The following is a 24,401-nucleotide window of genomic DNA, read 5'->3' on the forward strand; positions in this document are numbered from 1 at the left end:
CACATACCATCTTTATCATTTAAACTTTCTTGTTTATTTCATCTCATAGACTTTCTTACCAAGAAACACTTTCTTTTCCCTCTATTGAATATAGTTTTCATGCCTAAAACCTTCTAATTTCTCTTTCCTTCCTTTTAACCCCCTTTTTGTTCACATTCTGAAACAATCCTTGTAAATTTCTGAATTTAGGAAAATTATTCCATTTTAATAAGAAATATTTTGTTATGTACAGGACATAGTTAATCACATCTGTTTACCATTTCATGAAAACATAAAAAATGTTTAAGTATATAGAATTAAATCCGTTGGGACTTTAAACTCTTAGTAACCTTATCTTCAGTGATGACAAAGCAAATTTAATACCCCCCGCTTTTTTATTTACAAATTTATGAAAACACTGATAATGTTACCAATGGAATTCAAGGAGTTAAGAATACTTGATGGTATGTTTAACAGTTAGCATTTTCACTTTGTAAATGAATCGTATGTCTAACAAATAAATTTATGAGTAATCCCATGTCAAATATATTTTACTTATTTTTACCAAGATATCAGAGAAATGTATTGAACAGTATTAGCCATTTTTTCCTTGTTGAAGAACAGTCCTAGAACCAAGGGGTATTAGACATTTCATAGACATCAACATTTAATTAGTTCTTTGACCACCTAAAGAGACTTGTGAGTTAATTTTAAAGATATCTTTACTTTCATCTGTTTACCCAATTTAAATTGAACCTTCTTAAATCATATTAATTAAAGGTATTTGGGTTTATATTTTTTAAAATATGAACACTTATTATATATCTGCCAATTTTTACATCATGTACATAATATATGGATGCATGCACATATAGAGATTCAACATATAATGCAAGTGTGCACACATAACACAAGAGCAAAGGCCTTATAGTTTTTTGTAGGTGAATCTCCATTGCTATGTTATAGATGTTTAAAAACTCCATAGTTGAATAAAAAATAGGACTGATCAGAAAAATATTAACCTAGGTGCATAGGACCCAAATCATGAGCTCAAAAAATATGGAATTTGAGGGGAAAAAACAGAGTCCTAGAAAAAAATGACACAGCCAATAACTATTTAAGTGAAATACCGTACAATTTACTTTTTGGTTTAGTCAAGTTTGAGTTCAGGTAAAGACACTTTTTATTTATTTTCTCCCCCTTAAGCCTCAGACCAACATCCTAAAAACTTACGTTATCTCATTTAAAGTTATGGGATATTTTATGCAAAGGTTTGGGGCAAAGAAGGATATAAGAGCTTATAGCCAGGAGAGGACACTCCCTACATTTTTGCTCCTGTTCTTTCCCCACTATTGCTTCCATTTTAACTTCTTGCTTTTTCCTTTTGATCTTCTCTCTTGGAAGCTATCTCACCCAAACAACAGTGGGGCACCATGTCCCCACAAGGCAGTGGGCTAATACTGGTTAACAAAAGAACATGAAAGGAGGCAGAGGCTGTTTACCTGTTTGTACCTCCACAAATCACTGTGGAGGTACAATGCCCCCAAGCATTGTGCAGGGCCCACATGGATCAAATATTCACTTTACAAGAAATCATAGATTCATAGCTAATAACTTGTCAAAAGATCTCTAATCTCATGTTTTACTTTTATATCCCGGGCTTTTAAAAGGTGTCATAAAATTTGTAGTTGAACCCTTTTATGTGATCTAGGTAAACTACCCATTACCCTGACTGCTTACCTGTTTTGAGCTCTGAGTTTCCTTATGGCCAGGGATCCCTGAAGCAAAAGCCATCCTGATTACCCCCACATTTGAGCACTAAAAACTGAAGGGCCTACCCCTCCAGCACTGTGGGTAGCTTGAGAGTGTGGAGAAACCCCTCCAGGAATGGATTCAAAGAACTGCAACTATTTTATTGCGCAGAAAAAAATAGCTTTCATAGTGGGTATGTGCCAATTTACATATAACAGTCATGGTAGGCCAGAGATGATACACAACATATCATATTACGGGAGTCCAGACAGCAAGAGTTAAGAAACTGCCATGCAGGCTGGCCATGTACCAACAGGAGAATAACTTCCTATCAAAAGAGCAAGGAAATTGTGCTTTTCAGTATTCTGACAGCACTTTATCCCCAAACATAGCATTCTATGTTAGGACTTCTCTGCTGCACAGTGAGCAGGATAAGCATTCCTCCATGAGGGTCCAGAATCAGGCCTACCAACAGGTCACAGACTATCATAAGCTAACTTTTCCCCTCTGAACATTCTTGAATTAACACAGGAACTTTGGCGAGACACCTCATACGCAAACCACAACAGGAACTAAGATAATGATAAGATTTAGGGATTCTGAATCCACTGAAGTCTCATCCTAGAGCCATGCTCATCAGTAGATGACCTTCCTTATTATATATTTTACCAAATTTAAGTAGATATATCATACATATTTCTTAAATTTGCATTCTTCTTAATTTTTCCTTTTGTCTCCCTCTCTGCAGCTCACCTCTCTATTTCCTCCCATCTTCTCTCCCACTTCAGCCACACTTACCTACCTAAAGTCTTTTGCATTACTATCTTCTCTTATGTCTACAAAGTTAAGGTGCTTCCTCAGCCTAAAAAACTTACTCTACCGCTTTGCTCAACTGGGTTTATTATTCACTTGGCTGCAAGGCTGTTCTCAGCCATTGTTAGCTCTCTGAAGCCTTCTTTGAGTGCCTAATCTGAATTTCAGTCCTCCTATTTGTGCTTTCATAGTTCCATTTCATTTGTCTCTATGTTCTGGTATAGCATTTAAAATCAATTATGATAGCTCTTTTGTTAAGCACAAATCATATGACATGTATAAATCAGATTTGTTTTACTTATCCCAGCTTGAGGCAAGTCGTGTTGATACCTGAGCGAGGCCAAGTGTAACCACTAAGCTAAGCGCTCCACCCTCAGGTTGATGTAACCAGTCATCCCTGTGAAATTTCCCCTAGAAAGGAACTATCAGGCTAGCAGAAACACGCCCAGAGTTTGAAGCAAGAGAAGGGGCTTTGATAGTTTGTTTACCTGGTCTCTGTATGACTCTGGAACATCTTACCTTGCCTGCAGAAAAACTGCTAAAACACTGTCAAGGCATTCAGGTGACTAAACTGGACTTCTTTCTGTAGGAACAACAGAGTTGACTTCGGATTACAGTCTCAAGTAAGTGAGGGGTTTTAGTAGGGTTTAGGATCATGGTTCTCTCTTCATAATCTTCACTTATTCTATTCCTTCATCTTTTGTCTTCTTGGAGGGCTCCTGTCTTTAATTTCTATGTGCTTGACAGACCTGTAGACTAGTGAGATCTGTGAGGTCAGTAGGATATAAAGCATCGAGCAGTCTTCCTCACCTTAGGGGGAAAATGTTTCTCAAATTTTTTTAATGGATCAATTGAATGTAATTTAATCTCTTAGCAAATATTGGGCTCAATTTCTGGCGATGACTAGATAACAAGTAAACAGTATTCCTATACATGTTATTCCTTAGCCACATAATAGTGAGTCTGGTTTCCATTGTACAATATTCTTGTAACCAGAATAATTTTCCTTTAATGTAGCTAGCTGTGATTAACAGAAACAGAATCAGAAAGGAAAATCTCATGGTGAAATAAATGTTCAGGATGAGTTTTTAAAATATTATATCTGAATTTTTTTTTACTTTCTGAAATGATCCAGCACAGTAAAAAAAAATACTACATGTTCTCAAACATATATGTAATTTTAAAAAGTTGATTTCATACAAGTAGATACCAGATTAGTGGTCACTAGAGTCTAGGTAAGGAAAGTGAAATGGGAAGAAAGGAAGGTTAGATAATAGGTACAAAAATACACTTAGATAGAAGGAATAAGTTCTAGTGTTCCACAGTACTATAAGGTCACTATATTTTACAACTCATGTATTTTTCTAAAGAACTAGCAGAGAGGAGTTTGAAGGTTCCTAAAGCAAAGAAAGACTAAATGTTTAATAATAAGGAAATGTTAACTTCCCTGATTTGAGCATTACACATTGAATTATCACATTGTACCCCATAAATATATAGTTATTAGATGTAAATTTTTAAAATTTTAAAGAAAACTTAAAATATTGACACAAAATATTACATTAAAGCCTTCATAAAACTATTTTAATTCAGTTATCCTCAATAGTCAAGAATGATATGTTGAAAACACTTTGATTTTGCTTAAAATAAACACATAACAGAAGGAAGATGGGTTGAGCATTGTTTCCATGAATCATACTGAGTCAAAAATATGCATCTCTTCTTTGTGATCTGATTTATTTTGTAGCAGGTTGAATGTGATTTGTATTAACTTTATAGGAGGGGGTATTGGGTATTGAGCTCAAACACTGAGTTACATCCCAAACCCTAATTTGTGTGTGTGTGTGTATGTGTGTGTGTGTGTGTGTGTATTTTATTTAGATATGGGGTCTCTGAATTGCTTAGCACCTAGTCATTGCTGAGGCTGGTTTTTTTAAAATTTTTATTGTTGGTTGTTCAAAACATTACATAGTTCTTGACATATCATATTTCACACTTTGATTCAAGTGGGTTATGAACTCCCATTTTTACCCCGTTTACAGATTGCAGAATCACATCCGTTACACATCCACTGTTTTACATATTGCCATACTAGTGTCTGTTGTATTCTGCTGCCTTTCCTATCCTCTACTATCCCCCCTCCCCTCCCCTCCCCTCTTCTCTCTCTACCCTATCTACTGTAATTCATTTCTCCCCCTTGTTTTTTTCCCCTTTCCCCTCACTTCCTCTTGTATGTAATTTTGTATAACCCTGAGGGTCTCCTTCCAATTCCATACAATTTCCCTTCTCTCTCCCTTTCCCTCCCACCTCTCATCCCTGTTTAATGTTAATCTTCTTCTCATGCTCTTCGTCCCTACTCTGTTCTTAGTTGCTCTCCTTATATCAAAGAAGACATTTGGCATTTGTTTTTTAGGGATTGGCTAGCTTCACTTAGCATAATCTGCTCTAATGCCATCCATTTCCCTGCAAATTCCATGATTTTGTCATTTTTTAATGCAGAGTAATACTCCATTGTGTATAAATGCCACATTTTTTTTATCCACTCATCTATTGAAGGGCATCTAGGTTGGTTCCATAGTCTAGCTATTGTGAATTGTGCTGCTATGAACATCGATGTAGCAGTGTCCCTGTAGTATGCTCTTTTTAGGTCTTTAGGGAGTAGACTGAGAAGGGGAATAGCTGGGTCAAATGGTGGTTCCATTCCCAGGTTTCCAAGGAATCTCCATACTGCTTTCCAAATTGGCCACACCAAATTGCAGTCCCACCAGCAATGTACAAGTGTACCCTTTTCCCCACATCCTCGACAGCACTTGTTGTTGTTTGACTTCATAATGGCTGCCAATCTTACTGGAGTGAGATGGTATCTTAGGGTGGTTTTGATTTGCATTTCTCTGACTGCTAGAGATGGTGAGTATTTTTTCATGTACTTGTTGATTGATTGTATGTCCTCCTCTGAGAAGTGTCTGTTCAGGTCCTTGGCCCATTTGTTGATTGGGTTTTTTGTTATCTTATTGTTTAATTTTTTGAGTTCTTTGTATACTCTGGATATTAAGGCTCTATCTGAAGTGTGAGGAGTAAAGATTTGTTCCCAGGATGTAGGCTCCCTATTTACCTCTCTTATTGTTTCTCTTGCTGAGAAAAAACTTTTTAGTTTGAGTAAGTCCCATTTGTTGATTCTAGTTATTAACTCTTGTGCTATGAGTGTCCTATTGAGGAATTTGGAGCCTGACCCCACAGTATGTAGATCGGAGCCAACTTTTTCTTCTATCAGACTCAGTGTCTCTGATTTGATATCAAGCTCCTTGATCCATTTTGAGTTAACTTTTGTGCATGGCGAGAGAAAGGGATTCAGTTTCATTTTGTTGCATATGGATTTCCAGTTTTCCCAGCACCATTTGTTGAAGATGCTATCCTTCCTCCATTGCATGCTTTTGGCCCCTTTATCAAATATAAGATAGTTGTAATTTTGTGGATTGGTCTCTGTGTCCACTATTCTGTACCATTGATCCACCTGCCTGTTTTGGTACCAGCATCATGCTGTTTTTGTTACTATTGCTCTGTAGTATAGTTTGAAGTTTGGTATCGCTATACCGCCTGATTCACACTTCCTGCTTAGAGTTGTTTTTGCTATTCTGGGTCTTTTATTTTTCCATATGAATTTCATGATTGCTTTATCTATTTCTATAAGAAATGCCATTGGGATTTTGATTGGCATTGCATTAAACCTATAGAGAACTATTGGTAATATCGCCATTTTGATAATGTTAGTTCTGCCTATCCATGAACAGGGTATATTTTTCCGTCTTCTAAAATCTTCTTCTATTTCTCTCTTTAGGGTTCTGTAGTTTTCTATGTATAAGTCTTTCACCTCTTTTGTTAGGTTGATTCCCAAGTATTTTTTTTTGAGGATATTGTGAATGGGAGTGGTTGTCCTCATTTCCATTTCAGAAGATTTGTCACTGATATACAGGAATGCCTTTGATTTATGCGTGTTGATTTTATATCCTGCCACTTTGCTGAATTCATTTATTAGCTCTAATAGTTTCTTTGTAGACCCTTTTGGGTCTGCTAGGTATAGAATCATGTCACCTGCAAATAGTGATAATTTAAGTTCTTCTTTTCCTATTTTTATGCCTTTAATTTCTTTCGTCTAATTGCTCTGGCCAGAGTTTTGAGAACTATGTTGAACAGAAGTGGTGAGAGAGGGCATCCCTGTCTTGTTCCAGATTTTAGAGGGAATGCCTTCAATTTTTCTCGGTTCAGAATGATGCTAGCCTGAGGCTTAGCATAGATAGCTTTTACAACATTGAGGTATGTTCCTGTTATCCCTAGTTTTTCTAGCATTTTGAACATAAAGGGATGCTGTACTTTGTCAAATGCTTTTTCTGCATCTATCGATGATCATATGGTTCTTATCTTTAAGCCTATTGATGTGGTGAATAACATTTATTGATTTCCGTATACTGAACCAGCCTTGCATCCCAGGGATGAATCGTACTTGATCATGGTGCACAATTTTTTTGATATGTTTTTGTATCCGATTCGCCAGAATTTTATTGAGGATTTTTGCATCTAGGTTCGTTAGAGATATTGGTCTATAGTTTTCTTTCTTTGAAGTGTCTTTGTCTGGTTTAGGAATCAGGGTGATGTTGGCCTCATAGTATGAATTTGGAAGTTCTCCCTCTTTTTCTATTTCCTGAAATAGCTTGAAAAGTATTAGTATTAGTTCTTCTTTAAAGGTTTTGTAAAACTCTGCTGTATACCCATCCGGTCCTGGGCTTTTCTTAGTTGGTAGTCTTTTGATGGCTTCTTCTATTTCCTCAATTGATATTGGTCTGTTTAGGTTGTCTATATCCTCCTGACTCAATCTGGGCAGATCATATGACTTAAGAAATTTATCGATGCCTTCACTATCTTCTATTTTATTGGAGTATAAGGATTCAAAATAATTTCTGATTATCTTCTGTATTTCTGAAGTGTCTGTTGTGATATTGCCTTTTTCATCCTGTATGCTAGTAATTTGAGTTCTCTCTCTTCTTCTCTTCGTTAGCATGGCTAAGGGTCTGTCAATCTTATTTATTTTTTCAAAGAACCAACTTTTAGTTTTGTCAATTTTTTCAATTGTTTTTTTTGTTGTTGTTGGATTTCATTGATTTCAGCTCTGATTTTAATTATGTCTTGCCTTCTATTTCTTTTGCTGTTGTTTTGCTCTTCTTTTTCTAGGATTTTGAGATGAAGTGTGAGATCATTTATTTGTTGTTTTTTTTCTTTTTTTAAGGAATGAACTCCAAGCAATGAATTTTCCTCTTAGAACTGCTTTCATTGTGTCCCATAGATTCCGATATGTTGTGTCTGTGTTTTCATTTATCTCTAAGATTTTTTTTAATTTCCTCCTTGATGTCTTCTATAACCCATTGATCATTCAGTAACCTATTGTTCATTCTCCAAGTGATGCATGATTTTTCCTTCCTTCTTTTATCGTTGATTTCCAGTTTCATTCCATTATGATCAGATAAGATGCATGGTGTTATCTTGAGGCTGGCTTTTATTTTTTTTTTTTTTTTTTTTTTACAATAGTAGTAAAATGATCAGTATTAAGAAATTAAGACTGATATAATTCAGTTAACTTAAGACTTGGTTGAGATTTTACCAATTTTCCATTTTCTTTTTTTTTTTTTTTTTTTTTTTAATTTTTTATTGTGGGTTGTTCAAAACATTACAAATTTCTTGACATATCATGTTCCACACTTTGATTCTAGTGGGTTATGAACTCCCACCTTCACCCCATACACAGATTGCAGATTCACATCAGTTACACATCCATTGATTTACAAATTGCCATACTAGTGTCTGTTGTGCTCCGCTGCCTTTCCCATCATCCACCCTCCCCCCTCCCCACCTCTCCCCTCCCCTCCCCTCCTCTCTCTCTACCCCCTCCACTGTATAACCCTGAGGGTCTCCTTCCATTACCGTGCAATTTACCTTCTCTCTCCCTTTCCCTCCCACCTCTCATCCCTGTTAAATGTTAATCTTCTTCTCCTGTTCTTCGTCCCTACTCTGTTCTTAGTTACTTTCCTTATATCAAAGAAGACATTTGGCATTTGTTTTTTAGGGATTGGCTAGCTTCACTTAGCATAATCTGCTCTAATGCCATCCATTTTTAAATCAGGATCCTCCTTCCTCAGCCTCCAGAGCCCCTGGGATTACAGGGGTGTGCCACCATGCCCAGCTGTATTAACTTTTATAGTCTTTAATTGACATATTTGCATTTTGTTTAAACTTTTGAAACTTTCTTTAGTAAAATATGCATACATACAACATAGAATTTTAAGAATTTTAAGTGTTCTGCTCTGTAACCTTAAGTATACTCACATTGTTATACAACTATCACCACCATCCATCTCTAGAACTCTTTCATCTTCCCAAAATAAAACTCTCTATTCATTAAACCCTAACTACCCATTGTTCAAATATTTTTTAGAACTCATCTATGTGGTGAGAAACATGTACCTGATCAAGATTATTATTTGAGTGAGATTGAAAATTTGGGGTTTTATATAGCAGTGTTCGAAAGGATGATGTTTCCCATAACAAGATCACTCCTCTATCCACTAATTCAAAATACATATTTGGATTTTATTCTAATTTTTATTAGAATTAAAATTAAAATTTCAGAGAAGTGCAAAGTGGATGTGGACACACAAATAAGTTCAGCATGGTAACCTTTGCCTATTAGCAAGAGTTTTATCTACAGTCTATTCTTATCCTTCAGCTGGGTAATAAGTTTGCATAATTACCATGGGGAAGTTCCAATTCTACAAGGTATCTTATCCTGATGTATAATATTTATTTGCTTACATTTACTGCCTGAAACCTAGACTGTCATCAGCAGTGCTACATGTAAAGTATCTGCAGGGAAAAAAATGGGCAAAATTTTATGATTCATAAATATAGAATATAGCTGTTATAAACTCAGTTGGTCACAAACATATAAACAGGGTAATTGTAGTGCCTGCCTCCACTGCCTGTTCTATGTTCTTCTTGCCTTCAATCAGCACCTCACCTACATGAGGTTCTTAACCTGATTCTTCAATTATTTATGTGGATTTGAACCTTTGGCTCTACATTTATTGAGTATTTTCAGATCTCTATGGGCCAAAGTATTGATAAAATCACCTCTATGACCCCTGGGTCAGTCTCTCCAGCCCTCCAATGACTCACTTTTCTGATTTATGGTTCATTATTGTGAGAAGCTCCAAATGGTCCAGGGGAAGTCTCAGCTTCCAATTCATTAGATTCATAACTGTGTCCTCTGGTGAAAAAATTCCTCTGTGAGATCCTAGGATCTTCAAACATATTGAGGTGAAGATTATAAGAGGGGAAGCAAACATTATTCAAGTATATTATAAGGTCACATAATGAGAGGATCATGTCTTGTATTTTCTCATGGGTTTCCAGGACCATGCATTCCAGCTATAAAGATGGCAAAATCAGTTATTCACTAGTTTTAGGCAAATGTCAAATGTCTTAGGGCTGGTGTCCTACCTGAGTTTTTATCATGTTCTATCAAATCAGCTATATCTGGGTCACAGATACATAGTAAGAGTAGTGAATTCCATGGTCCTGAGCACATTGGTGTACTTCTTTTGTTAAAAAAAATGAATTTCCTTGTCTGAGATGATATTGCATTGGATAAAAAAAGAATAATAAGGCATTTTGTATGTGTATGAATATGTGTTCATGATGAATTACCACCAGCTGGGAACCCAGATTCAATAAGTATCCACCCCTTGAGCATAAATTAATGTTTCCTCTATGATGGATGCCACCAACTAACCAGCAGTGTCCTGAAAATAATAAGCTTAACACTCAGCAGAGGTGATAGCTAAATAATCCTGACTGCAAGGAAATTAATGCTGTTAATCCCATGGATGGTTCTGTCCATGTTTGCCCAATCACCCTTGTCCCATGTCTCAGTGTTTCAGACTGCCTTATCCTATCCTTAAATTAGCTTAAGAGATTTTGTGAATGTAACATTTAATTATTGCTTTAATTCTGCAACCCTTAAAATTAGACCTTGAATTCAATCCTCATCTCCATCTCTAATTACTAGGGAGAAGATGAGCTCTTTGAGAGCTAGGATGGAGACTCCCTGGTTCTCCAAATATATTCTCAACTATGTATTCATAGCTTTTAGTTTTTCCTTTTCCTCATGTCTATCTTCTAAAACAGTCATAAAAAGGTAGAGAATTCCACAATCTTTATAATTATTTTTTGGCCATAGCAACCAAGCTATTTATTTTCCTTTCCTGTGCCTTCTTCTATACCTACACTCGATCCACCCATGTTCCGAATTTGAGTGGATTTGGTGTCATACCATGCTATAGATTGCTCTTTTTCATACCTTCCAGCATGGAGATTGCAATCTCCAATGCATGAGTAAACCAATTTCAGAAGCACATAGTGGGCATCTCTTTCTGGGAACTACTTTCAGTACTAACTCCTATTATCATCCAGATTCCCAGCAAGAAATGGATGGCATGCTCAAGTTTGGGAATATTAAATAAATAGCATATTTACAAATATGCAATCAAGGTGTAGATGAATTTGGAGGGCAAAGCAGAACATTGGAGTTAAGATAATGAGATTGTGACTGACCTTAGGCCTGAAGGAATAAAGGTAAGAAGCAGTGACTAAAATCTATGGACAGAAAGGGCTACAGGGTAGGTTTTGTGTATTTATTTGTTTAATGATTGGGCATACAGCTCACACAGCAACCCAGGAAGAAAGAAGCTGAAAGAGCAAATAATCCAAAGTCATCCTCTTTCATTCCTATAATCTTCTTGTTATTCTGCTTGCTAAACCTCACCAGAAACCATTGGGAATGGAGCCAATCACTGAAATCCTTAGCATTCTACTATGTAAGAAACAGAGAAGGATAGAGGAAAGTGGAAATTGGATCTGGAGAAGCAAACAGGAGACACCCAGCACGTCTAATATATGCTAGACACCCTGCAGGATCCTACAACATATTTTGAACAAGAAGTTGTAATCCCTTTACTCAAACACTTACACATCTATAGTGAAGTCATGTACCTAACAATTGTGGCAGAGTATTTAATTTTGTATATTCATAATTAAATAGGATAAGTAAAACAATTACATAGAAATCTAAAATTGATCTGTTCAAAATTCAATTGCTTTTCTTCCCAAGTGTCTTATCATGACTAATGATATTATTTATCCATCCAATTATACATCTCAGAAGTTAGGGGTCATATGAAAATAAATCTCTGCCATTCCCTCCATTCAGAGACTGATTTAGTCCTAGAGGTTGTACAGTTATTCTTTCTCTTTTGTCACGATGTTTCATTTCTTCTCCAGTAACACATTCTTGGGTTGAGACACTCATTCTGCTTGCCATGTGGTGTTACTGACTCCATCTCTTCCTCAGTCTTCAAATCACATTTCAAATATGTAAATCTGGATATGCTGCGCCATGACTATAAATTCTTTATCACTATCTAGAGACACCCTTTTTTAAGCATTTTTGTTCTCCACTTTTAAAAAATCTAAACACCTACATTTAACAAATTTAATTATATGAAATATATACTCATCTTTTTCCAGAAGGTAGACTGAGTCATAGAAATTACATAAATAACTCAAAGTAGCTGTTAAGTAGTAAAACCAGGGTGTAAGTTTGGTTCCAAGGCTCTCACTTTTTCACTTCTCTTAAACACTGCTAAATTTAAACAATACTAAAAATAGTAAGAAAATGAGTACTTTGTCATCCTTAAGTTTTGGGAGGTTTTTTGGGGAGATACTGGGGACTGAACTCAGGGGCACTCGGCCACTGAGCCACATCCCCAGCCCTATTTTGTATTTTATTTAGAGACAAGGGTCTCATTGAATTGCTTAGCACCTTGCTTTTGCTGAGGCTCGCTTTGAACTCCCAATCCTCCTGTCTCAGCCTCCTGAGCCACTGGGATTACAGGCGTGCGCCGCAGCACCCATTCTTTATCCTCAAGTTTTTTATAGTACTTACACTTTTTAGTATAATAGTTATCAGATACTATTCTGTCCACTTTAGGTGTTATAACTCTATAAATTCCAATAATAATTTCATTGAGAAATAAAATATTATCCCCTACTTATAGTGGAAAAATGAAGAAACAGTTTCAGTAACTTGCTAAATGGCAAGACCAGGATTTCAACTTTAGTTGTCCCTTTCTAGGACCCTGCTTTTAACCACTATGCATATGACTGCTTAGCCTATTATAATCCCCTTGCCTAGAAGATAAAACTTAAATCAAAATTAAGTGCATTAACCTGGCAAGTGAAGCCTTCACAATTTGCCCTTTGCCTCACTTGTCAGTCTTACTAGGTTTTGCTCAAGTCCTCTTGCATGGAAGTCTTCCTGGTATTGAATCAGTACCTTCATGCTTAATGAGATAGCCCCTCACTCTTCACAAAGTAGCACCACCTCAGTAGTGAGGCCACTGTGGACCTACTCCCTGCCACTGTGCTGCAGAGGGAAGGACTTTCATAGGCTACTAGAGCTGCCCATGTACATGGGGTGGTACTTTCACGTCATTGTTGCCATCCAGTTATTCTTCCTCTGTTTTGAAGTACAAATAGATAAATATCGGGTTTTTCAGCTGATTCAAAAAATCAAAATACTATACCAATGAAAAGTCTTCACATTTGACTGAGAAAGCCAGTTTCATTTCCCCTTTTGTTCTTTACGGACCACATGTGTCCAAAAATATGTCTCTAAATATGAGTTCTTCCTAAACAGGAAATTTAGAAGCTTTGCTACAATTGCAGGTTATATCACCTTCTGAAGTGGCCACTTGGTTCATACATTAAAAAGGCTAAATATGTCTTTTAAAAGGCTAAATATGTCTTTAAACTTTTCTGTGTAAGTAAATGTAACTAAATGTGACAAATGTTCACCATACAGAGGCTTCAGATATCAGGATCTATTCCCTAGATCTGCCACTTTGGAAAAGCAGATGACTCAATGAAGTTGTAAACCAGAAGACAAAAGACTCCTAGCCTGGGAGGAAGTGATTCTTCAATAGAAAAGAAAGTTCTCTCTGATTTAGCAAATAAAAATAGAAATTTAGCAAACAAAAATTGCAGGACGCTGGGTGCAGTGGTGACGTCTATAATCCCATCGGCTCAGGAGGTTGAGACAGGAGGATTGCGAGTTCAAAGCCTGCCTCAGCAAAAGCGAGTTGCTAAGCAACTCAGTGAGACCCTGTCTCTAAATAAAATAGGGCTGGGGATGTGGCTCAGTGGTCGAGTGCTCCTGAGTTCAATTCCTGGTACCCACTCCCAAATTTCAGGACACTAAACATTATAAGGGAAATGCTTATAGTAAAAATTATTCATTGTTTACTTTAACTGGTTGTCCCAATGTCTAACCCAGAAACTTTACTTGAAAGTTAATTACTATAGAAAGATGTGAAGATGTTTGAATTCTGTAACTTTTTACTCCTCTTATTACTTTTTATAATTTTCCTCATTCTTTATCACAGGTATAATGGAAACTATGAAGGTATTTTTGTGCAGACTCTTTGTTGTACTGTACCTCCTTCCAGTGATTACACGAAGTTCAGGTATGATCTCTGACTCAACTTTATGAGCATTAGCAAATGAAATTTTCCAAGGAAAGCAAGGAACAAACTAAACAGTTAAGTTCTTTTACAATTGTCCCTAACTTCTAATATGTAGTAATGAAATGAACATGGGTACTATAGGATGTAGCTTGCTTAAGAAGAATCACTCCTTACAAGCAAGCCTTCTTTACTCAGATTTGTGCCAGGTTCCAGAAAGAAAAAACAAATGAAGAAGAACTAATACTTGCCCTTGAGAACCCAAGACTAATGTTGAGGAGACATGATTTATGTCTCCTTTATTTTTATGGAGATGAAGATACAAGATGTGGATCCACATTGAAATCCCTATAAATTATCAGCAGAGTGTGGAATAAGATAAGGAAAGATGAGACCGGCTAATAGAATCTTGGTAGAGGATTAGAATTTGCATTTGTCTGGGTATCTATGCAAAACAGAAATAAATATAGGTTATTTAGAGACACATAAAAGTTTGAGATGACAAGTGACATAAAAGATATAGAAGTTTCTAGCAAAAGCTGCATGTTACATGGCAAAAATTTTACTGATACAAATTTAGGTGGGATCTTTTGCTAATAAAAATAATAACTGCCACAGATAACATTGAATTTATATTTTGAGCATAATTGTGAGTTTTAAGAAATATTCCCTATGAGTAGAACTGATGGCCAAAGTTTATGTTATTTATTATTATGCTGAAAATGTTATTCTTAAGTAGTAACCAATATATACTTCTACAAACAGTGTATATGTGAGGGTAGGTAAACACTACAGGCATCAAAGCTTTTTATCTTTTCCAAACTTACAGATGAAAACTAGATTCTTACAGTAATTTTATTTTCTTATTAATGAGTAAGATTGAGTATCTTTCCAAAAACTTTTGTATTTCTTTTTCTCTGAACTGCTTGTTTACATCCTAACTTCTTTTTTACTTTGTGGGTTTTGGTGTTTTATTTGTTGTTTTTAAATAATTCCTAAATATTGAGTGAATTTTTGATCTATTGCATCTGTTTCATGTATTTCCAAGAAGTTCATTATTCACTGGACTTTTAAATTCTATTTTGGATGTATAGAATATTTTTGCTTTCACTATTTTATTTTATAGATCATAAAGTTTTCCCCCAAGTTGTAATTCTCCTAATTGACTTTTAAATTTTTAACCCATTTTATTTTTGAAAGCAGGTTCAGGTTTATAAAAAAAATAGTAAAGAAAGTATAGAGAGTTCCCTTATAATCTTACTTCCCCATTCCCATCTCCCACTCCCAACACACATACAGCTTCCCTTATTATTAACATCTTTCCTTAATATAGTACATTTATTATAATTGAGCCAGTATTAATATATTATTATAAAGTAAAGTTCAATTTAGATAAGGTTTCACTCTTGTTGTATAGTTCTTTGGGTGCTAACAAAGAACTATATAAATGAGTAAAAGATGGCCTCTATGTAATGATACAATGCGGCTTGCTGCTTGCTGCTTACTGCTTCAAAACTGAGACCCATTAATCCAAAAGCCCACCAGTGCTAAATCCAAAATTTTATATATTCAATTGTTTTGAATATATCTCAAACAAGGAGTTTTTAACCATTTAATGCCTTTCTGCTTTGTATGTCCTATAAAACTGACCCCAACATCTGCTAGCTATAGATAAGATAACTCTGCAAATATAAAAACCTCAAGCATAACTGGGCAAGATGAGGTGTGATTATAATCCCGGTGATTTAGGAGGCTAAAGCAGGAGGATTGCAATTTTGAGTCTAGCCTCAGCAACTTAGTGAGATCCTATCTTAAAGTAAAATAAAAAGGGCTAGAAAATATAGCTCAGAGGTGGAATTCCTCTGAGTTTAGTTCCTAGTATTGCAAAAATAAAAAATAAAAATTCCAAGTTGCTGATGCTGTCAGAGCTCTCAAAGTACATACGCCTCCTCTCCAACCCCAGGAGTTCCTTGGCCCTCTACTTTCTTCCTGGATAGTGGTAACTGTGCCTCTACAAAGTCTCATGCTGTGAAGACTGCCTCTTCTGCAACCCTGTTCAAGTGTTGCCCAAAAGAAAGCTTAGTGTATGCTATGGCCATCATGGTTTTATATTTTTCCATAATCAGTTTCTGAAATCCTCAAACTTTTTATAAAAAATCATAATTTCATGTATCCACTATTGCAATGTCAGACAGAATAATTTTTCCATCCTAAAAATGCCCTATGCTTCATTTATTCATTCCTCCTTCCTCTGGAAATCATGTCAACCATTACTTTGTTTTACTATATCTGTAGCTTTTCTTTTTCTAAAATGCCATACACTTGGAATTACATGGATGTACCATGTAATTTATCTTAGTCACATGCATTTAATCTCCCTCCATGTTTTCTCATGACTGGGTCCGTCCTTCCTTCCTTCCTTCCTTCCTTCCTTCCTTCCTCCCTCCCTCCCTCCCTCCCTCCCTTCCTTTCTTTCTTTCTATAATATTCCATTGTATGAACGTACCACAGTTGGTTTATTCATTCACCTATTAAAGAACTTACAATTTTTGTCAAGTATGAATAAAGATGCTATAAAGTGTGTGGGAAAGTTTTTGCATAGATGTGCTTTTCAACTCATTTGAGTTTTCTGTGGAAGCTAAATTATGTGCTAATCATATATTTATCTTTGTTAGAAATTACCACTCTCCCAAAATGACTTTGTCTTTTTGCACTGAATGAGAGCCCTGTTGCTCAATATCCTTGCCAGTATTTGTGTTGTCAGTGTTTTGAATTTCACCTTTTCTGATAATAAGCCTATGGTAGTATCTTATATTGTTTAATTTGAATTTCTCTAATGATATATGATGCTCGAGATTCTTTGCATACAGTGATTTGCTACCTATCTTCTTTGCTACCTTCTTCTTTGGTGAAGTGCCTGTTCAGATCTTTTGCTACTTTTTACTTGGTTTGTTTTCTTATTGTTGAATTTTCAGACTTTTTTATATAGATTGGATACAGAGGTATATTTTGTAAATATTTTTACTGAGCCTGTGGTTTGTCTTCCTGCTTTATATTAAAAATATAAATATGAAATAACAGTTGATCTCTTATGCTTTTTCCTATATTCTTAATGAATTTAAAATTCAATTTATTGACTTAGTTTTATGCTGTGTAATTCAGTAGTTTCTGGTTTTCATGGTATCTAGGTGCTGTGTTTGCTTAGAAATAGTTTTCCAGAGCATGTTCCAATTCTTTGTTTATTTTATATTTTCAAATTAATCCATATAAACAATTATTATATAAAAATTGAGAGAGAAATCCAACATAATTTTAAAAAGAAAAACCCAGTTGTTTCCATTGATTATTCCAACTTTCTCCACTGATCCCAGAAGTCATCTCTGTCATAAACCAAATTCCCTGTGTATGTGGATTTCTAAACTCTGTTACACCAAATTCTCTTCTCATGAACTAATATCAAATTTCAAAAAACATTCATATTATATTTATAGAATAAACTTCAATATCTCATAGATTGATTCCATGCTCAGTAATTATTTTAAAACATAATTTTTATATAAGAAGTTTATAGATATTGGATAATCAAGATGATATGGTAGAAAGCAGGCTGCAGATTCCAACTCCTTCACAGTTTGGAATTAAAGTACTGAAGGAACATCTACTCAGCAGGTTTAATATTAATTTTGCTTTCTTTATCTAATTTTATAATCTATTAAAGATTACTATTACCCTTTCCATGTTTAGATGGTTAGAACTGTAGATAATATTTTCAATTAGTTTTTATGATTTATTAGTATATGGCTTGTTCTCAAGTGGTCATGGTTACTTGTGATTATTATCTCCTCTCAAAGCAATGCTACAGATTTACCATAGAACTGTGAATATGTTAAGTAATTGCTTTTATGCTGAAATTTACCCCCAGCCCAGGGCACATGATAAAGCAACTCACTAAAAACACTCTCACATAACAGTGGAAGATTATATATATATATCTCCATCCCAGCAGATATATAAATCAATCACAACACAGAAATAGAGGAATGTAAGATGCCTCTACAAGTTCAATACCTGAACCAAAGATAATTAGGTTGAGGAAATGACAGAAACATAATTCAAAAAGTTAATTATTTGAGAGAAGATACAGGACCTAAAGGAGCATTTCAATAAAGCGCTATAGAATTTAAAAGGAACCAAACAAAACTCTTAGAAATAAAAAACTAAATCAAATAAAAATCTCAGTGAATAGTCTTGCCAATATACTAGATCAAACAGAATAAAGAATATCAAAGCTTGAAGACAGAATGGGTAAATAAGAACTTTCATTGAGTAATAATAAAAACATAAAGTATAAGCAGAACATACAAGAGCTCTGTGACATCATCAAAAGGCCAAACTTAAGACTCATAAGTCCTGAGGAAGGACAAAAGATATAGATGAATGGTGTAGAGAACTTATTCAATAAAGTAATATCAGAAAATTTCTGATATTAAAATACGTGGGAAAGAGATAGACAAATTAATGTACTGGAGTCATTTAGAACCCAAAATAGACAAGGCTGGAAAAGAATTTCTCCATGTTATATTATATTTAAAGTGCCAAAAATTATAATAAAAATAATTTTAAGAGGTGCAAAGAGATGTGGCAAGTACTAATAAAGGCAAGTTCATCAGAATAGTAGCATATTTCACAGCAGAAGATAAAGGACAAGAGGGTGTGGAATGACATATTTCAAGCATCCAAAGAATATAACTTTTCATCTAAATTACTATATTCAGTAAACTATGCTTATGCAAGATAAGCATAAAGTAAACTAATTTGTGACCCCTAATCTAGAAATTCAGAAGATACTTAGATGAATCCTAACACATAGAAAAGGAAGATAAAAAAATAACCAAGAACTCAGGAGAAACAATAAATCTCCTTAGAATAATAGGTAAACAAATGGAAATTAGGACTGATTAAAAAGCAAACTAAAAATGACAGGAAGTAGCACATACATTCCTATAATAACACTACTAATTCTCCAATTAAAAGGCATTGACTGGAATACTGGATTACAAAGCAAGACCCAACCATATGTTGTCTCCAAGAAACACAACTCACAAGCAAAGACATTCAGAGACTGAAAAATGAAAGTATGGATGCCGGGTTCCCAGGAGACTTAAACACTCAGACCTTTTTGCCCACCCAGGGATGCCATTTGCTGGGTTGCATGTGACTAAAATACCCAGGGGTCACCCCAGGGGAACTGGGCTGTGCGAAATAACCACACAAGAGACAGAAATACCTTTTACTTTGGGGGGTGCTGTGACAGCTCCTTTGACCTTCAGGGTCTGCAGAAAAAGAGAGAGAGCTCCTGCTGACCCCTTTTATTGAGGAGAAGCCATTCAAATGAGGTAAGGGGTCAGGTTTCAAGGGGCTGGATCTAGCTTTATGATGTCTGCTGTCAGCAGGTTGACTGACCTCTAGGAAGGTCACACCCAAGGGCAGAGCAAGAGAAGGGGACACACAAAAGACATTTCCATGGAACATTCTATCCCAAACAGGGCAATGGGTAACATTACAAAGGAACAGGTGAGCATAGCTCCACCCATGGGGATGAGGGAAGGCACGCCCATGCTCAAAGACACAGTCACTGGCACCCTAAAGATCAGTGCTATTGGTCTGGTTTCCCTAGGCAACCAGATCACAGAGTGACTGACAATGATGCCACACCAATCAGAAGGGGAGACAGATGCAGTCACGTACTAGTCGGCCTCCCACAGATGGAAAATCATATTTCATACATACTGAATACAAAAGCAAGCAGGAGTAGCTGCTCTCATATAAGACAAAACAGATTTCATGACAAAATTAGTCAGAAGACAAAGAATGTCACTAGGAATTTGTAAAAGTAATAATCCAACAAGAAGATAAAATGATTTTAAACATTTTTGCCCAAATGTCAGTGTAACCAATTTCACTGAATAAACATTACTTGATATAAAGGAACTGACAGTTTACATTATAATAATAATGAAGAACTTTAATACACCATTCCAAATAACAGACAGATCATTCTGACACAAATCAAGAAAGATGTGTCATTTAAACTATAACATAACTCAATTTGATTTAACAGAAAACTACAGAATATTTCATCAAAAATCTGAATATACTTTCTTTTCAGCTGCTTGTAGAACTTCTCCCAAACTCATCATGAATTAGTCCAAAAAGCAAGTCTTAGCAATTTCAAAAGAAATTAATCTCTTGCATCTTTTCACATCAGAATAAAATGAAATTAGAAATCATGTAAGAAAAAACACATAAATTATACTAGTATATGGAGTATGAACAATGTGCTTTGTATGATTAGTAGATAATTGAAGAATTGGGGAAGTGGATTTAAACATTTTTAGAATCAAAGGTGTAAACACAACATACCAGAATTTGTCAGATTCAGCAAAGCCAGTTTAAAGAAGGAAGTTTATAGCTATGATTACCTACATAATAAATCAGAGAAATCTAAAATAAACCTCTCAGTGATGAATCTCAAGATCATTACAAAAACAAGAATGATCCAATCCAAAAAGTAGGAAGAGGGAAGAAATTATAAACATTAGAGCTGAAATTAATGAGATAGAAACATAGAACAATATAAATGATCAATGAAACAAAGAATGGTTTTTTGAAAAAATAAGCAACATTGATAAACCTTTAGACAAACTAGAAGAAAAAGATACTTGCAAAGCAAATTTGCATTACAAAGTACATACACTTTGATAAAGTTGGTTTCATTCTATAAACACAAGGAGATTCCACATACAGATATCAATTAAGTGTCACCCAGCACACAAAATCAAGGGCAGAAAGCCCATTCAATCATCTCAATAGATGCATTACAACATTTTACAAAATTTAACATCCCTTCTTGATAAAATCTCTGAAGATAATAGGTACAAAATGACATTTCTCAACATAATAAAGCTTATATATGACAAACTTAAAGCCAACATGATGCTGAATGGAAAAAAGTGAAAGCATCTCCTCAAAAAACAGCAATAAGATAAGGATGTCTATTCTCACCACTCTTATTTGATATATTACTTGAAATTTGAGATAGAGCAATTATGCAAAATAAAGAAATAAAAGAGATATGATGGTAAATAAAGAAATCAAATTATCCCTATTTCAGATAATACAATTGTATACTTGGAATAACCTAAAGATTTCATCAAATGACTTCTAAAACTGATCAACAAATGCAGAAAAGTGTCAAGAGACAAAAGCAATGAACAAAAATCAATTGCTTTTCTTTTTATTCATTTCTTTTTTATTTGTTCTTTTAGACATTCATTACAATGGAATGTACTTTGACACATTGTACATACATGGAATATAACTTATTCTACTTAGGATTCAATTCTTGTGGTTGTACATGAGGTGGAGTTTCACTGGTCTTATATTATGTGAACATAGGAAAGTTATGTCCAATTCATTCTACTTGCTTTTCTATACACCAATAATGACTCTTCAGAGAAAAAAAAATAGAAAGCAATTTCATCTTCAATAGCTTAAAAAATACCTAGAAATAAATCTAATCTATTATGTGAAAAATCTCTACATAAAATATTTGAGAATGAAAAACAATGAAGCAGGCATTAAAAGATGGAAAGACATCCTATATTCTGTAAAGGTAGAATTATTGTTAAAATAGATTTATTACCAAAAGTTATCTACAGATTCAATGCAATCCCCATCAAAATACCAATGTTATTCTTCATAGAATTAGAAAAACAATCCTAAAATTCAAATGGAAGAACAAAAGACCCAGAATAGCCAAAACAATCAAAAAGAGTAAAAGCTAAAGACACCACAATGTAAATAATATCACAATACAAATATATATATACACATACATATATGTATATCCATAAACATACATATACATATATACATATATATTCATATATATATATATATATATATATATATATATATATATATATATATTGTCCAGCATATATAGCATACAATCAATAAATGGGCAAACTGACTGAATTTGAGACACTTCTCAAAAGAAAAATTACAAATACCCAACAACTATATGAAAAAATGTTCAACATCTTTGGCCATCAGAAAATTGTGAATCAAAAGTACATTGAAATTTCATCTTACTCCAGGCAGAATGATGATTATTAAGTATACAAATAATAAATGGTGAGGATTCAGAGGTAAAGGAACTCATACACTTTGTGCAGAAATATGAATTAGTACAGCCACTATGGAAATCAGTATGATGTTTCCTCAAAAAATTAAAAATAGAACTATAATATCCAGCTATACCACCACTTGGTATTTATCAAAAAACCAGTCAGCATTCTTTAGAGATAAATGAATACTCATGCTTAGAGGAGCACAATTCATAAATTCAAGTTATGGGATCAGCCTAGGTGTCTGTCAACAGATTAATGGATAAAATGTGAGACACACACACACACACACACACGCACTTCATTATGTTTTATTAGACATAATGAAGAACTAAATTATGTTATTCAGGAAAATGAATAAAACTAGAGAGCATTGTATTACACAAAATAAGCCATATTCAGAAAGATGGGTGGGGGTACCATTTATTTTCTCTCATATATGGAAGCTGGTGAAATGAAAGACAGGGGGACTTTTAAGTCATGAAAGTAGAAGGGACATCAAAAGTTAAAAGGCAGTACTGGGGAATGAACTTGATCAAATTATGTGCATGTACCAATATGCCACAGTGAACCTCACCAATCTGTAATAATTAATATACACCAATTAAAAGAATGGAAAAAATAAGTTTGTAGACATGCTTTCTTTTTAAAAACAGTTCAAATATTTTTATTTTGGTGACCTCAAATTATTACACTGAGCTATGGTTTCTGCAATGTGGGTTTTAATAGAAAATGTTCTAATATTTTAAATTGTAACTTCAAGAATTTTTTTCTTACCTTTTTGTTTCCTGGAAGGTGATGATAAACCAGAAAATTTATTAACATAAAAATACATACATATTTTTAATTTTTAGACTAAGCTAATAATTTATTTAAAGCACATATTATGAATATAAAGATGTGTATCATTGTTGTGAATATAGAATTAAAATGCATTTTAATACACATTATTTCATTTAATATTTGCAACAGCACTGAAATGTACATCTAAAAAACTTGGTCAACATGTATTTATTTTTCCTAATCATGTATATGTTGTATAATGTTCAAATCAGAAGAAGCATACATATCTCTTCAAACATTTGTAATTTTTGTAGTGAACATTCAAAATCATTTCTTCTGTCTTTTTTGAAATGTATAGCACATTATCCTTATTTATAGTCTCCCTCATGTGACTTACATTTTGATCAAATTATAACAATGCCCATGAACAAACCTTCCCCAATGTCTTCCTCCCCAGCCTCTGGTGACCACTATTTTTTTAAAATTTTTTGACCATTTTCTTTATTGTTTCTTTTTGGTGATACATAATGATAGGATTCATCTGGAAAAAATTTAAAACCATGGAATATAATTTGTTCAAATGCAATCTGCAGTATTTTCTCTTTCTCTTCCTTTCTTCCTCTCCCTGTTTCCTTTCCTCTCTCTTTATTCTACTAATCCTTTCTGCCAGTTACTTTAAATTTTTTTTCTTGTTGGTTAGAGTCTGTGGATATACATTATGGTGAGATTCACTGTGGTATATTCATGTATACAGACAGAAAACTTAGGTTAGATTGGTTCCTCTTCAGTAATGGGAGTGTACACTTTTAATCCAAGAAATTTGGGAGACTAAGGCAGGAGGATCACAAAGGCCAGTTTGGTCAATTTAGCAAGACCCTGTCTCAAAATAAAATAATTACAAATGTCTGAGAATGTATCACAGTAGTAGAGAGGCTGAGTTCAATCCTCATACAGAAGAAGGAAGAAGAAGAAGAAGAAGAAGAAGAAGAAGAAGAAGAAGAAGAAGAAGAAGAAGAAGAAGAAGAAGAAGAAGAAGAAGAAGGAGGAGAAGAAGAAGAAAGCAAAATATACATCTAGTTAGATATTAAAACAAGTAGAGAATTATAATAAAATGACTTAACCCTTCATCATTATTATTTTTAGTGGATATGAAGATAAATCAAACTGGTTTATAATCACTCTATGATTATTTTGTCTGTCACATGTACATTTAGAGCACAAACAAAATTATATTTTAGAAATGAATTAATAATTTAAT

General features: G+C 34.4%; 1 protein-coding gene across 4 annotated transcripts in view; it reads left to right on the forward strand.

Annotated features, from left to right (window-relative positions):
• The first annotated feature begins 2,879 nt into the window (after positions 1–2,879).
• LOC124075319 (putative selection and upkeep of intraepithelial T-cells protein 1 homolog) overlaps positions 2,880–24,401 on the forward strand; it is a 47,687-nt gene continuing 26,165 nt past the window's right edge. For 2 of the 4 annotated variants that reach the window (XM_058570778.1, XM_058570777.1), the window contains exons 1-2: positions 2,882–3,167; positions 14,091–14,171. In XM_058570778.1, coding sequence (XP_058426761.1) covers positions 14,096–14,171 — 76 coding nt within the window. In that variant the 5' untranslated portion in view covers positions 2,882–3,167; positions 14,091–14,095. Of the gene's footprint in view, positions 3,168–14,090; positions 14,172–24,401 lie in introns of all 4 variants that reach the window. The other 2 variants (XM_058570779.1, XM_058570780.1) reach the window with 2 other exon arrangements.

The sequence above is a fragment of the Marmota monax genome, unplaced genomic scaffold, assembly GCF_021218885.2.
Source record: "Marmota monax isolate L192 unplaced genomic scaffold, Marmota_monax_Labrador192_F-V1.1 WCK01_AAM20220418_F8-fsc00008, whole genome shotgun sequence".
Classification (NCBI taxonomy): domain Eukaryota; kingdom Metazoa; phylum Chordata; class Mammalia; order Rodentia; family Sciuridae; genus Marmota; species Marmota monax.